Consider the following 15,253-nt stretch of genomic DNA (forward strand, 5'->3'; position numbering starts at 1 on the left):
TTAAACCAAAATAAAGAAAATTCCCAAACATGCCCAAATTCTTAATTACTCCAACAGAGATACACGTTGCAGTGTAGATATATAAGTGTTCCTACCACCTGTAATGTTGTAGATGGATCATATCTATAAATCGGTTGATGATTTTACAGGATGGACTTTCTTGTTTCTACGCATAATGGAAACTTCTGACGTGATAATGGCACCTACAATAATAGTCCCCATGAATATGAATAATCCAATAAAACTCTGAACATCAAGACTTTGTGGTGGGGTTTGATTAGGTTGTGATGTATCATTAGTAGAGAACCCAAGATATTTTTTCTTCATTTCCATCATAATTTCACTTTCAGTAACATTAATAACTGCCCTAGAAAAATCTTGCAATAAAAGAGATCCACGAGGAAATGCCTGAGATATGAAACACATAAAGTTAGAGAATTTATATTATTACGTTGTGATTCATCTGAACTTATTCTTTGATATATCTTATAGAAGAATAATGAATCACGTTATTAATATAGAAAACTAATAGAATCACATGATCAGTAGGATAATAGAATCACATAATCAGTAGAGTAATAGAATCACATTATCAATAGATTAAATAACGAAGAGACTCACAAATGCAATTCCAGATTCCTGGTTTATTGGTCCAAACTTCATGTATTCAGAGCCATACTTAGCAAGAAAGAGTTCAATGTAGGGGAGCTCATCAACAACAACACTTACGATGCCACTGGTCAAAGCACTTTTATATTCTTCAACGCTTTTGAGAGGTAAAAGGTTCTTGTCAGAACACTTGAATTTTTCGGTTATTAGATCTTTAAAAAAGGAACCATCTTGGTATCCAGCATGTTCAAAAGTTGGAGGCAATCTAGGACGTAGTTGATCTAGTGTTAACCATGAGGACAAAGTAGCTGTGAAAATCTGAATAACTATGAAAATCATACTTAGCCAGATCAAAAGCACAACTTTGGAGCATTTATTTTGTATCTTTCCTGCAAAGAGAAGTCTGCATAAATTATTTTCATACAAATATCTTCCTTTCGTTAATTTGTTTCCTAACAATTAATGTGATATATACTTTAGAACAGTTAACAAATATAATCACTACTCTACTAATAAATCTAGACCTTTCTTTACAAGATGGACTTGAACTCTTAGCCTTTGACTTATGGACACATTCCCATCAACTCCTATAATAGGTCAAAGGCTCTTTGTTCCATTGATGTGATATATACTCCACCATTTTTAAGAAAGGTGCATTTAAAAGCACTTTATCTTTTAATTGTACCGTGGATTTTATTGACAAAACAAAGACGATCAATGAACCAGGACACCTTATGTATTGAGATTTCTCTTTGCAACAAAAGAAAGGTAAATTCCGTGCGCCTAAAACAAACGTTTTATTTGCCATTATTTTGTTTAGAATTCACAACAACTATTTGAGAATGAAAAGTAAAATTAAATTCAAAACGTAAGGTTCTTCTCAGAATTTAAATTTTAGTATATCTCAAACTATGTACCTTCCTGGAAGAAGAATGTGGAAATGGGAAACCATATAACCATTATGAGTTGGTTATATATTGGGCTTGAAAAGCTCGGATTTTTCTCCCGGTATTCTAAAATTGCAAGTGCAACCCCAGTGAAGAGACATACACCAACTATTGTGATCCATAGTCTCCAGGTGAAAGGTTTTAAGAAAGTCCAGAGTGTTTGGTTCCATTCATGGGAAGCATGTGCAAGCACATAAACTTCAGAATTCAAGTAGGGAATTGTAAAGTCAACATGTTGAGCTCTATGACCCCGAATTGTTACATCACCTGCGACAGCATGACATTTCTGCAAGATAGAAAGTAAGAAGTATTTAAGCTTATAATTAACACGATGATGTAGCAGGATATCGGCAATGTATAAAACTCAATAGAGTTTAATGCATCGTCACATATGTTATGTATGAAGCCTTGAAGTAAAAACTCAAACAAAATGGCAATACAGGCATTGATCACATGAGCCATTAATTTCTTTTTGGTTTGCTTCAAAGTAATACACAAGACGTAAAGTTCATGTTTTCTACTTTTGTCAAAGGCTATATGGTAGGTAACTATGAAGGGAGACTTTCTCCTCCAAATTTATTTCTACGAAAGGCTCAAAATGTGTATGTATATATTTGCGGTGTAGCAGCAAAAATTGGATACAGATAGAAAATATAGTGAGGTAGTTTCTTTTGTGCAGGGCAACCAAAAATATGAGTGATAGAAAATATAGTGAGGTAGTTTCTTTTGTGCAGGGCAACCGAAATACGAGTGATACCTTACAGTGAGTGATCAAATAAAATTCTCTCTCTCTCTCTCTCTCACACACACACACACATCAGTGAATGTAGGTCAGGTTAGATAGACCAAACCACTTTAAAGATCGTGTCCCTATTTATAGTTTTTAATTTGCAATTTTTAGTAGTTTTGTTCTGCAAGTTTTATCGAAATCGTTTATCGTTTGTCTGAAGTTGCTTAACTTGTGTTGTTGCATTCCCAACAAACTGGTATCAGGGCCATGGTTGAAAATGGGAAGTTTAAGATCAACAAATTCTATGGTTAAGATTTCTGTTTCTGGAACATGCAAATCAAAGATTTTATCTACCAAAAAATTTACATTAACCTTTGTCCGAAGAGAAACCTTTTCTTATGAAGCAACAGGATTGGGACTTATTGGATCAACAAGCTCTGGGAGTAAGATTATCGTTGGCAAAGAATGTAGATTACAATATTGTCAATGAGAAGACTACATATGGACTAATCACAACATTATCTAATATGTATGAAAAACCCTTAGCAACGAATAAGGTGTTCTTGATCCGATAGTTGGTAAATCTGAAGATGAAGGAGGGTAGCTCAGTAACAAACCATATGAAAGAATTCAACTCAATAATATCAAGATTGATATATGTTGATATTAGATGTGAAGATGAAGTCCATGTGTTGTTATAATTAACTTTTTTGCTTGAAAGTTGGTCCAGAACAATGACCACAATTAGTAGTTCAGTCGGAGGTGCTAAGCTAATGTTCGAAGGTATTCATAGTTTAATCCTCTATGAGGATATGTGCAAACGGAGTGCCGGAGAAGCTTCCAGACTCGAGTAGCCTTCTAAGTACTGGAGAAAGAGAAAGGTGATCATTTTAGAAATTAGTTCCCAAATCCTTTAGCATATTAAGAAAAGAATGAAGTGAATATGAAACTAGATTATGAAGATGATGCACTCATTTGTTGTCTTGAAAATTCAACAGAATCATGGATCATGGATTCTCATGCGTCGTTTCATGTTGGTCATTCCAGAGAAGTAGTGCAAAATTTAAGTTAGTGGAGAAGGATGGTCAGATTAGCAGACAACAAGAGCCTAAATATTACTGGTGTTAGGGATGTGGTCCTCAAGAAGACTTTGGGTACAAAGTGGACTTTAAAGAATATCAAGTTCATTCAAGACTTAAAGATGATGCTAATATCAGTGAGACAACTTAATGATAAAGGTCATCATGTTACATTTGGTGATCATTAGTGAAAGGTCACAAAGGGAAAATCCATTGTTACTAGAGGTTAGAAGTGGGGTACACTTTATTTTGTGAAAGTTTTTGATGCTGAAGCACACGTTGTTAAAGAAGTTGGGGCAACGACTCTATGGAACTAAAGTCGTGGGCATATGAGTGAGAAGGTAATGAAGATGTTAGTCTCCAAAGGAAGACTACTAGATATGAAGATATGAACACTGTGACAGTTGATTTCTATTAGCCATGTGTTCTTGGTAAACAGAAGAAGGTTACTTTCATAAAGATAGGTCATCCATCTAAGTCCGAGAAGTTGGAGTTAGTTCTTTCGGACATTTATGGTACCGCTTTAATTTCTTCGGTGAAAGGATCCCTACATTTCATTACTTTCAGCGACGACTTCATTCGAAAAGTTTGGCTTTATTTCTTGAAGCATAAGTCTTAAAATTTTCATCATATTCAATATACAGGAAGTTATTATGGAGAATGTAACGAACTTAAAAATAAAGTATTTCATATCAGATAATGGGGTCGAATAGAGTAGAAAACAATTTGTTGATTACTGTATTAACCATGGAATCAAAATGAAGAAGATGGTTCCGAAGACACCTTAGTAGAATATAGTAGTTGAGAGGATGAATCGAACATTGAACGAGAGGGATGAAAGAGCGATACTACATGTAGTTTTACCCAAGATGTTTCGGGTATATTCTATTAATTTAGCTTTATATTTAATCAATAGAGGACCCTCAATTCCCATCAGGTTCAAGATTCTAGAAGAGGAATGGCAAGGTCGAGAGATTTCACTTAAACACCTGAAGGTATCAGTGTCTCGTATGTATAAATCAATGACTCAGAGAGAAACAAGCTAGAAGCAAAGGCAAGAAAGTGCACCTTTATTGATTTCCAGTTGGATAACATGGGGCTCTAGGATAACGAGAATAAGAAGATTATCAAACTTCAGGATATGGTGTTGAACGAGAGTGCTCTATATAAGGATGAACTTGCAAAGAGATCCGACAATGACAAATACCTAGAAAATAAAGATCAACTTAAGTTAAAAGAAATCTCAAATGATGACGTTGTAAAACCTATCAGTACTCCAGAGATAAGTGAAAGCGCAGGAAGCAGTGAGAGCTCTAATGTATCAGCCAGTAGTAGTTCAGAGGATGAGGTTACACATGAAGCTGAGACGGTTACTCCTATAGTTCGTAGATTTACTATAGTTTGAAGACCTATAGCCAGGTATTCTCTTCCAACTAATTACTTGTTGTTGACAGAGAATAGTGAACTTAAGTCTTACCTAGAGGCCTTGAGGATGAAAGATTCCATACATTGGAAGAAGTCTATGGAACACGAGTTGATCTCAATTGAAAATTACCATACTTGGTCAATGGTCAAGCTCCCAACATGGAAGGTGATACTACAGAACAAATGTGTTAATTAGAATGAGATATTATCTCTTGTTGTGATGATGTCTACAATCATATTGGTCTTGGGTATTGTAGTCTCCGAAGTTCTCCATCTAGAGCAACTAGATATGAAAATAGCTTTTCTCCATGGCAACCAGTAAGAATACATCTACATAACACTACCAAAGTGGATTCCCATAGTTAGTAAGGAAAATTTGGTGTGAAAAATGAAAATGTTTGTATGGATTGAAGAAGCTCCAAGGCAGTGGTACTTGAAGTTGATAATTTCATGCAAAGGAATGGCTACAACAAATGTGAGATGGATCACGAATGTTAGTTGAAAAAAATTCAACTCCTCATACATCATCCTGTTATTATATATTAATAACATGTTATTATATGTTGATAACATGTTGATTGTTGGATCCAACATGTAGTGAGTTCGAGATAAAGGACCTAGGGGCTGTTGAGTATATATTAGGGATGAGCATAGCCAGGAGCAAATTTAACAGTACACTAAAATTTTCACAAGCAAAGTACATGAACGAAGTTTTAAAAAAGCTCAACATAACAGATGTTAAGGATAGAAGTACACATTTGGGTAGTCAGTTGAGAATCTCAAAGAATCAATCCTCAAAGACCGAAGGAGATAAGGAATATGTTCTTAAAGTTCCATATGCATCTGCGGTTAGTAGCTTGATGTATGTTATGGTATGCACAATAAAAAATATTGTTTAGGTAATGGGATTTGTAAGCAGGTTCATTTCAAGTCCATGAATAGAGCATTGGGAGGGAGTAAATTGGTTATCACACCACTTGAAAGAAAAAGTTGAGGTTGCCTTATATTTCAAAAAATAGGGGGTGGTCTTAGAAGGGTTCGTTGAAGCATATGTGGGTGGATGTGTGGATTCAGAAAAAAGCACAAAAGGTTATGCGTTCCTAATCGGAGGTTCATCAATCAATTAGGTGTTCGGTTACAAAAGAGTGATGTTCTATCAACCACATAAAAAAGAGTATATGGTTATTGTAGAACCAACAAAAGAGATTATATGGTTGAAAAACTTCTTGTCGGAACTTTGAATGCATCAGGAGGATTGTGTATTCCATTAGGACAACCAGAGTACAATTTACTTGGCAAAGAATATGTTGTTTCAAAGTAGAATAAAACATATTCGGATGAGGTACCATTTCATTCAAGAGTTAATTATTGATGGAACTCTAAATGTGAATAAAATCCTTAGAATAAAAAAATCCAACAAATATGTTAACCAAGGTGGTTACCACTAAGAAGTTGAAGCTATGTATGGCTTTAACTGACTTTTTAGAATTTTGAGAAAAGGGAATGGCATAGAAAGAGGTGGGAATATGATTAAGGAATGTTGGAACAGTTGGATGACAGAGAAAGACTGAGTTGTTCAATCCTTCAAGTGGTATATTGTTAGCTATGAAGCCTTAAAGTAAAAGGTCAAGGAAAATGGCAGCATACACATTGATCACATGGGCCATTAATTTCTCGTTGGTGAATGGCTTCATTGCCATACACAAGACTTAAAGTTCATGTTAATTTTCTACATCTTTTGTCAAGGTCTATATGGTAGGTAACTTTGAATGAACACTTTCTCCTACAAATTTATTTGTATGGAAAGCTCAGAATGTGTGTGTATGTGTGTGTGTGTGTGTGTATATATATATATATATATATATATATATATATATATATAAAGCATAGTAGTCATATCTTGATATTTAAGAGGTATATGTTACAAAGCTTTTTGTACAAATCAATTATGTATAAATAAATCATTAATACTTGCCAAAAGTTTGAGAACATGAATTAAGGAAGGTTAGTAAGAAATTCAAGTTGAATCAAAATGATAATTTTAATATATTAAATTCATGCATATAAATTAATTTATATTTCTTAACCTAGATATCGATATTAATTAATTTTACATCAATAGTATAAAGACAATATATAAGCCCTAAACATAAATATTTTATTTAAAAGTTGTAATTTTTTATTACATATTAACTAATAATAAAATCTAATAATTATTTTATTATAAGAAACTATTTGCCAAAATAGCTATTTTTCATTGCCGCTTTGCGCGGACACACATCTACTATATATATATATATATATATATATATATATATATATATATATATATATATATATATATATATATATATATATATATATATATATATATATATATATACACACACACACACTTATAATAAGTGTATATCATTCAAGGCTTGAATGATTGTAATTTTCTTGGTGATAATAAAATCTTGTGTATCTCATTCTCCGGTGAATGTTGGTCATTTTAGACCTAATCACTTTAAACAGGTGTTCCTATTTCCAATTTTTAGTATAGAAATTTTAGTAGTTTTATTCCGCAATTTTTACTAAAACATTTATCGTTTTTTCTAAAGTTGCTTAACTTGTTTTCTTGCATTCCCAACATCTTCATTCTATTTTACATACAACTAAACCATTTTTTTTATAATCTATTGAAGTCTTTTATTTTTCATGTAACTAACATATTTAGAAACAAAGCATTTATGACACTGAACTCCATCCATTGATTTTTTTCACACTACCGGTGGCTATTAAACTGCATATTTCTTGAACATCAATGTGGTATCCAATTATGATTGAATTTAATATATTAAATGTTAACTAGGAATTTCACTGTCATTCAACTCTCCAATTAAACTATGAATTGTGGATTCTTGTTTGTTTGTGGTTGACTAGCCTATACATGATTTAAAAATGTGTTGAATGCATGCATGAATTTCTAAATGTTTGTGCATTGATATAGATATGTTTTGATAAATGTACCTTGCCTTTAATATGCTCAACGAGTTGATCATAAGTACCACTACTTTTCCCTGTGCCATTGATGAACGGTTTGAAGATGGGTTTGACAGTATATGGTAATAAATGTAATGCATGGCAGAATATGGCTATGGAGAATCCACCTTCGACTTCTGATTTCTCGTTCACTTTTATGAACTCAGTGAAACCATCTTTCTTTGGCACCCACACCTTTAATGTTGGGCATGGACTTTTCAGTTTCTTGGGATTGTTCCGTTGTGGCCATATAATTTCTTTTTTTTGCAATCAAATATCAAACCCGTCAGAAGCACAATGAATAAGAAAATGAAAAAAAATGTAACAATTTAAACATGAATTATATATATTTAATGTTATAATCACAATAACAACAAAATCAGGTACAATTTTTTTATAGGAGATTTGGTACATGACAAAACTGATTAGCATTATCAAATAGATGTTGATGATCATTTATTCTAGGGTTATCAATGTTTTTTTTTGGAAATTACTATTTTTGTTTTTCTTTAAGTTACCAACAAGCAAACTTGTGTGAATATTACATGATGCTATTAGTATACCATGTATACATGTATGTATTTTATATGTATGTATAAATAGTATAGGGCTATCTTATTTATTTTATGTAGCCCATATTGTACACATTTACTTTATAGATGAATTCCAAGGCCAAAGGGCATTCTATGGGAAAATACCACACATTCATGTTATCATAGAATTCTGCCAAAATTTATCTTCTCTCTCGCTAAAACCCTACGCTGGTATCAAACACGTTGTAGTCGACCCCCTTCTCCCTTTATTGATTCTTTTCTACCCTTTTTTCATTCTTTGATATATTCTACTCCCTATTAAAATGTTTGAATCATCTAAGAACCAAAAACCATTTGGTGTCACTAATATCAAAGCTTATGTTCCTATGATCTCCGATCTCAATTAGATGAACTACGATGCTTGGAAAGAACTTTTTCAAATGCATTGCAACAGTTTTAGGGTCAAGGGTCATCTCCTAAGAGAATCCAAACCTACATATAACAAGGATGAAACGTGGGTTAATCTAGTTAACTTAGTCAAGATGTGGATATACGACATAGTCACTCAAAGCTTGCTCAACATGATTCTCGAACAGGGTGTAACCGCTCACACTATTTGGAAAAGTATAGAAACTTTATTTTGTGATAATGAACAAAGTCGTGCCATTGAATTAGATCAGCAACTCTAGACTCTTACTCTTGGCGATCTCACAATCTCTCAATATTGTGAATGCATGAAGGTAATTTTAGATCTTGTCACCAAAATCGTAACACCTGTCACTGAGCCAACCCTACTCACATACCTTTTAAATGGCTTATCACCAAAATATGACAACATCATCACGGATCTATGCCATTAAGGCCCTTTACCATCTTTTCTCAAATGTCAGTTAATAATATCTTTGGAGGAACAGGCCTTAAATTGAAACTGACCCAATCAACCTCTCCATATGGACCGTCTATCGTCACCCATTTCCCTTCATGTTGGCAATTGTTCTACTCCATACCAAAAAGGAACAACAATCGTGGAGGTCATAGGCCTTCCTAACCTTGTCGTGGTGGCCCACAAGGCAAAGGCAGTCGCCACCATCATGTTGTCACCAATTAGTCACAACCAGGATTACTTTGGTCTCCATATTCATTCCTTTGGAATCCGTTTATGTGGCCCTGTATCACATGGTAGCATCCTTATCGATCATCAAGCCCTTGTTTATAGCATCAACAGCATCGGCCTCAATAGGGAATCCTCGACACTACTCCTTCTCAGCCATCGGGTACTGCATTTCTATAATAGCAACCAACATATTTTTCTATGCTTCCTCTCCTGCGCTTGTACTTGTTCCTACAATATAACTGTTCCCACCCTTGACTCTAGACCAACCTACAGACATTATATAGGCTCTTCATGCAATGGACCTCAATGATGGCTCGGATCCCAACCTTTATATGGATATATGTGTTACCTCTCACCTCGCCTCAGACATAGGTAAACTCCAAGCTCTTGGCAATGGTTCACCTATATCCATTACACACATCGGTCAAACAACATATCCCTCAAGCCATCATCCTTTATATCTTAAAAATGTTTTAGCTACACCTAATGATATAAAAAACCTCATATATGTTCATCGACTTTCAACTGCTAAACAAGTTTCCATTGGATTTGATCCGTTTGGTTATTTTGTGAAGGACCTTCAAACTCTCCAACTTCTGCTTAGGTGTGTTAACTCCAATAACCTCTATCAAGTTCCTCCTTAGACTCATGTTTCTCTCCCATCCGACAGGTCATCCTCGTGGCATCAATTTCTTGGTCACCTCGGAGCCCATGTTGTTAATCGATTAATTTCTATTCATTTTATTAATTGTAATAAAACTCCAAACACTATTAGTTGCCAAGCTCGTCAATTGGGTAAACATGTTCGTTTACTTTTCTCTAGTTCAAACACTATCATTTATGGTTTATTTGATATAGTTCACTCTGATTTGTGGGAACCTCCGGTTGTGAGCACCAATGACATAAAATACTATATTGTTTTTATGGATCACTTTACCCACTTTGTTTGGGTTACCCTCTCCATAATAATAATTGATGTCTTCTCCAAGTTTCTTCACTATAGAGTTTTTCAAAAACCAATTTAATACTAAAATTAAATCTTTCCAATGTGACCATGGTGGTGAATTCAACAACAAACAATTCTACAACTTTTTTCCCAACACGAAATCACTTTCCGTTTCTCGTGCTCTCACACTTCCCACCAAAAGAGAAAATTCAAAGATATGATCTATATAGTCAATAACATCATGCGCACCTTTCTCTTACATGCTCACCTCCCACCGGATTTTTGGGTTGAAGCGCTTCATATGGAGATTCACCTATTAAACCTAGCTCCCTCCATTTCCATTAATAATGAAATCCCATACACTAACCTATTTAAAAAACAACCATCATACACTCATCTTCGAGTCTTTGGATGCCTTTGTTATCCACACCTTCCCATACCACTGAAATTAGCCCCTAGATCCACTCATTGTATCCTTAACAAATACCAATCTAATCACCATGATTACCATTTTATCGATCTTGCCACTAGCAAAATCGTCATCTCCCTCCATGTCATTTTTTACGAGCTCTCCTTCCCTTATCACTCCATTATACCAAATCAAGCTCCATCCTACTCTTTCCTTGATAACTCCCTTGCCTAACGACCCATATCTCATGAGTTTCTTACTTCCCCTACACCTACCACTCACGAGGTCACCACCCCAACCCCCATCACCTCTCGGTCCCTCAAACACCATTCTCCTTCCCCTCTCGGCTCTCTCACACCTCCTCCCGAACCTTCAACGAACCCACCCCTACCCATCCTATGCTCACTAGGGGTCGCTTGGGTATTAATGAAACCATCCAACGTCTTAATCTTCACACCATTACCGAGTCTCTACTTCCTCAGTCCCTCACTCAAGCCCTTCAAGAACCAAACATGACCATTTGCGATGAAGGATGAGTTTAATGCTCTTATTGCTAATAGATTATGGGTCCTTTTTCTTAAGCTTCCCGAGGCTAATATTGTGTGCTCCATGTGGTTGTTTCATAAGAAATACAAATCACATGCTTTTCTTGAGCGATATAAGGCACGGGTGGTTGCTAATGGCAAAATCCAACAACCTGATATTGAGACCTTTAGCCCAGTAGTCAAACCGGTTGCTATCCATACTGTTCTTAGCCTTGTGGTTTCTCGTAAGTGGCCCATTCATCACTTAGATGTCAAGAATGCCTTCTTCCATGGACAACTTAATGAGACAATACATGCATCAGCCTCCGAGATTTAGAGATCCGGCTCACCCGGACTATGTCTGCCATTTGCAGATGTCACTTTATGGGTTGAAACAATCTCATCGGGCTTGGTTTGACTGATTTACATTATATGTCACTCAGATCGCTTTACTCACAGTCATTATGACTCATCTTTATTTTTTTTGGTAGGGGTATAGAGACTGCTTCATTACTTCTTTATGTAGATGACATTATACTTATCGCTTCCCCTATAAAGCTTCTTCAGTGCACCATTTCCCTTCTAGCCATTAAGTTCACCATGAAGGACATAGGTGACTTATCTTAATTTTTGGGCATCGTAGTGACACAAGACAACAATGGCATGTTATTATCCCAATGCAAATACACATTGGAACTTCTCGACCGGGAAAACATGTCAAATTGTAACCCATGCAGAACACCGGCTGATAGCCTATATAAACTAGACTTTGATGCCCCCCCTGTGCCCAACCCTACCTTATGTTGCAATTTAGTTGGTAGCTTATAGTACCTTACATTCACTCGCCCGTATCTATTCTTTGTAGTATAACAAATATTTCTCTACATGCATGATCCAAGGGAACCACATCTGAACTCCTTGAAGCGCGTGCTCCGATATGTCATCCGTACTCTTGATTATGGATTATAGATCCATCCCTCCTCAATCACGGGCCCTATTGCCTACTCCGATGCAAATTGGGGGGATGTCTAACCACATGTCGATCACCGGTGGGTATTATGTTTTCTTGGGTGAAAACCTTCTTTCTTGGTCATCCAAACGGCAACAGACTGTCTCCCGCTCCACTACAGAAGCATAATACCAGGGAGTTGCCAATCTCATAGCAGAGACATGTTGGCTACCTAACCTTCTTCGCGAGCTACACTCCCAACTCACCAAAACAACCATTGCCTATTGTGATAACATAAGCGCGGTTACATGTCTTCTAATCCTATTCCGCACCAACACACCAAGCATATCGAGATTGATCTTCATTTTGTACGAGACAAGGTTGCAACCGGTTCTGTTTGTCTACTCCATGTTCCCTCCAGTCTCCTGTATGCCGGTATGCTGACATCTTCATCACGGGACTGGCTACTACATTATTTAATGATTTCATATCCAATTTAAGTGTCCGCTCAAGACCTCCCGCTCAAATTGCGGGCCCGTATTAGCGTACATGTATGCATGTATAGCTAGTATAGACCCATCTTATTTTGTTTATGTAGCCCATATTGTACACGTTTACGTCATAAATAAATTCCAAGGCCAAAGGCCATTCCATGGGAAAATACCACACTTTCAGTTGTTACTGCATATCTTTTCATTATTGCAAGTTTATGATTCTATGTTTTTGGAACTGTGTGAATACGCATATAAGGTGTATAGAATTTATTTATGTAGAGTAAAAAATGTTTATTCTCACCACAATAAAAAAATAAGCAATAAGCTAATAAGCTAAAAACTATTTATCCAAACACCCCCTAAGAAACATTTGTCAAATTGTAACAACATACCTGCACATACATCTCTGTCTCCACTATCACCTTTCTCCACGATAGATCTTCTACTACGGCTAGATGTATCTTGGATGGCTCTACTCATCATCATTTTTGTGAAACCAAGTTTCGAATATGCTTCGTGAGTGAAACCTTTTTCTGTTCTAACTATAGACGCTTTCACAAAGTCAATCCTGCAATAAACACAAAGCATGGCAGCTAATAACACCAAGGAAACACTGCACTCCTTGTGCTCCATGTTGCGCAGTTGTATCCCTCAGACGTGTATCTTATATTATATAGAGATTAATGATTTATAGCTTAAAATTTGTTGACTTGTTGATTCTTAAAATCATGAACAATATTAACACGCTTTGAGAGAAGAAATTAATTAAAGAGAGTGATTTGTTGCAATATTTATGACACAACTATTTCGGAGCAAATTCCAGAATCCCTGTCACCTTCAGTGACTTATATTGTTATTTGTCTTATTTCCTATTACCAATTAATCTAATTTTGTCTCTGATTGCCAGTGAAGGAAGAAAAGATGGACTGGTTCAATTGAAATATTTAGAAGAAAGACGTTGATTATTGACTTTTCAGAATAGAAACCAGTGGTGAGTGACTTGTGTAAGGTTTCATTTATTTACTGTCTCACCTAATATTTTTTTTACCACAAGATAAGCATTGAATTACTGAAAACCGAAGCCAGCCTTAACTTTTGGGTTTCATCGTGCAATTACCTTGTCTAGAATTTGTTCATATGCATCAACAACTTACTTAGTAGATAAACATATGATTGTCAATCAAACGATGTAAGATTCATTTAACCAGTAATTTATTATTACTTTAATTAATTAGTAGTAGCTGAATTATATATTGTAAAAATGATGTGCTTTCGTTTTAATGTTTAGATTTCTATATATCATCCGAGTAGTTCTTTACCTTCAAATGAGGGCATGCTGAATGCTGACCATGGAAAATACTGCTTCAATCGTATAAAATGTTTGTTTCTTTTATTGATGCTTGAATTGCCAAGAAATTGAAGTATTGGTCAATTGTCTCACTTAGATTCCTATCCATACCTTTGACTAACTCTTAACCACCAATTAAGATCTTTTATTAAACATTGAAATAGACCTGCAAACGTGCCTTAGATGGGGAAAAATTTTGATGGACTAAACAATGCCACGTTGTAATACAAGAGGGTATGCTTAATTATTTAGTTTTCATCACTGATTTATTTTCTCTAATTAATGCAATTTTCATGTGGATATTTTAGAATATTTGCACTTGATGTTTTGCTTAATTGTGTCGCCCAGCTTTTCAGTTACTAGTTTTTTTCCTCTATGGCAAGTCAATCGTTAAAGTTGGTAGTATCCAAGAAATGTTCGTCGTTGGTGTAGATGTATGCAATTGAGAAAACATGTCATTGCACTTGAAGTAGGTCAAAATAAAATCTTCACAAATTTAAAAAAAAAAAAAAAAGATGGAATTGAAAATTTGGTTGGTTTGCAATTTTCTTTGGATTGGATCAAGAAACTTTCCAACTTGCAGATTACGTCCAAAATACCCTGTTTCATTGCGGTTTTTGTCATTTAAGATAACATATGTTAACCCCTTCCCTTAGCAGACCACATACGTACCCCTCATATGAAGAAGCTAAAATAGTCTTTTTCGGTTGCCCCTCTTGACACGTTAGTAAAAAAAAAAAAAAAAAAAAAAAAAAAAAAATCCACCCTTACTTCTTCCAATTGTTGTGATTGGGATGGCATTATAGTGTGTATCCTCACATCTACCGTGAGTTTCTAAATCCACCATTGTCTTCATCATCTTTGTCTATAGTTTGGTTTTTCCACCGAAAAAACTCAGTTTCATCACTAGACCCAATTGGACCGAAAAAAACATAAATATATAAAAACAAAATTTAAAGAAAACCGGACTTCTTCAAGAAAACTGAAAATTGTTTAAAATTTATAATTGATAATGTACCCCTTGGCGCGGGCCAAGGGGCGTCGATCTGCCTTATAAAGAAATCTAGGCGCATGCGGGCAGCCGCCTCACGATGGTGAGCCCGTGTGAACAACTACTGTCCA

General features: G+C 35.4%; 1 protein-coding gene across 1 annotated transcript; it reads right to left on the reverse strand.

Moving 5' to 3' along the window:
• LOC111879567 (glutamate receptor 3.1) lies at positions 1-13,600 on the reverse strand. The gene is made up of 5 exons (XM_023876035.3): positions 13,176-13,600; positions 7,803-8,071; positions 1,527-1,842; positions 622-998; positions 1-408 (listed from the first exon to the last, which is right to left on the reverse strand). Exons 1-5 carry the CDS (start codon positions 13,414-13,416, stop codon positions 124-126), a joined length of 1,488 nt encoding a protein of 495 aa, XP_023731803.1. The 5' UTR covers positions 13,417-13,600; the 3' UTR covers positions 1-123.
• Positions 13,601-15,253: the final 1,653 nt, after the last annotated feature.

This window comes from Lactuca sativa, chromosome 7, assembly GCF_002870075.4.
Source record: "Lactuca sativa cultivar Salinas chromosome 7, Lsat_Salinas_v11, whole genome shotgun sequence".
Classification (NCBI taxonomy): domain Eukaryota; kingdom Viridiplantae; phylum Streptophyta; class Magnoliopsida; order Asterales; family Asteraceae; genus Lactuca; species Lactuca sativa.

Coding starts and splice junctions, on each gene's coding strand:
- LOC111879567 (XM_023876035.3), bottom strand. CDS start 13,416: ATGGAGCACAAGGAGTGCAGTGTTTCCTTGGTGTTATTAGCTGCCATG. Junction 1,843..7,802: donor TTGAGCATATTAAAGGCAAG/GTACATTTATCA, acceptor TCTATCTTGCAG/AAATGTCATGCTGTCGCAGG. Junction 999..1,526: donor CACATTCTTCTTCCAGGAAG/GTACATAGTTTG, acceptor TTCTCTTTGCAG/GAAAGATACAAAATAAATGC.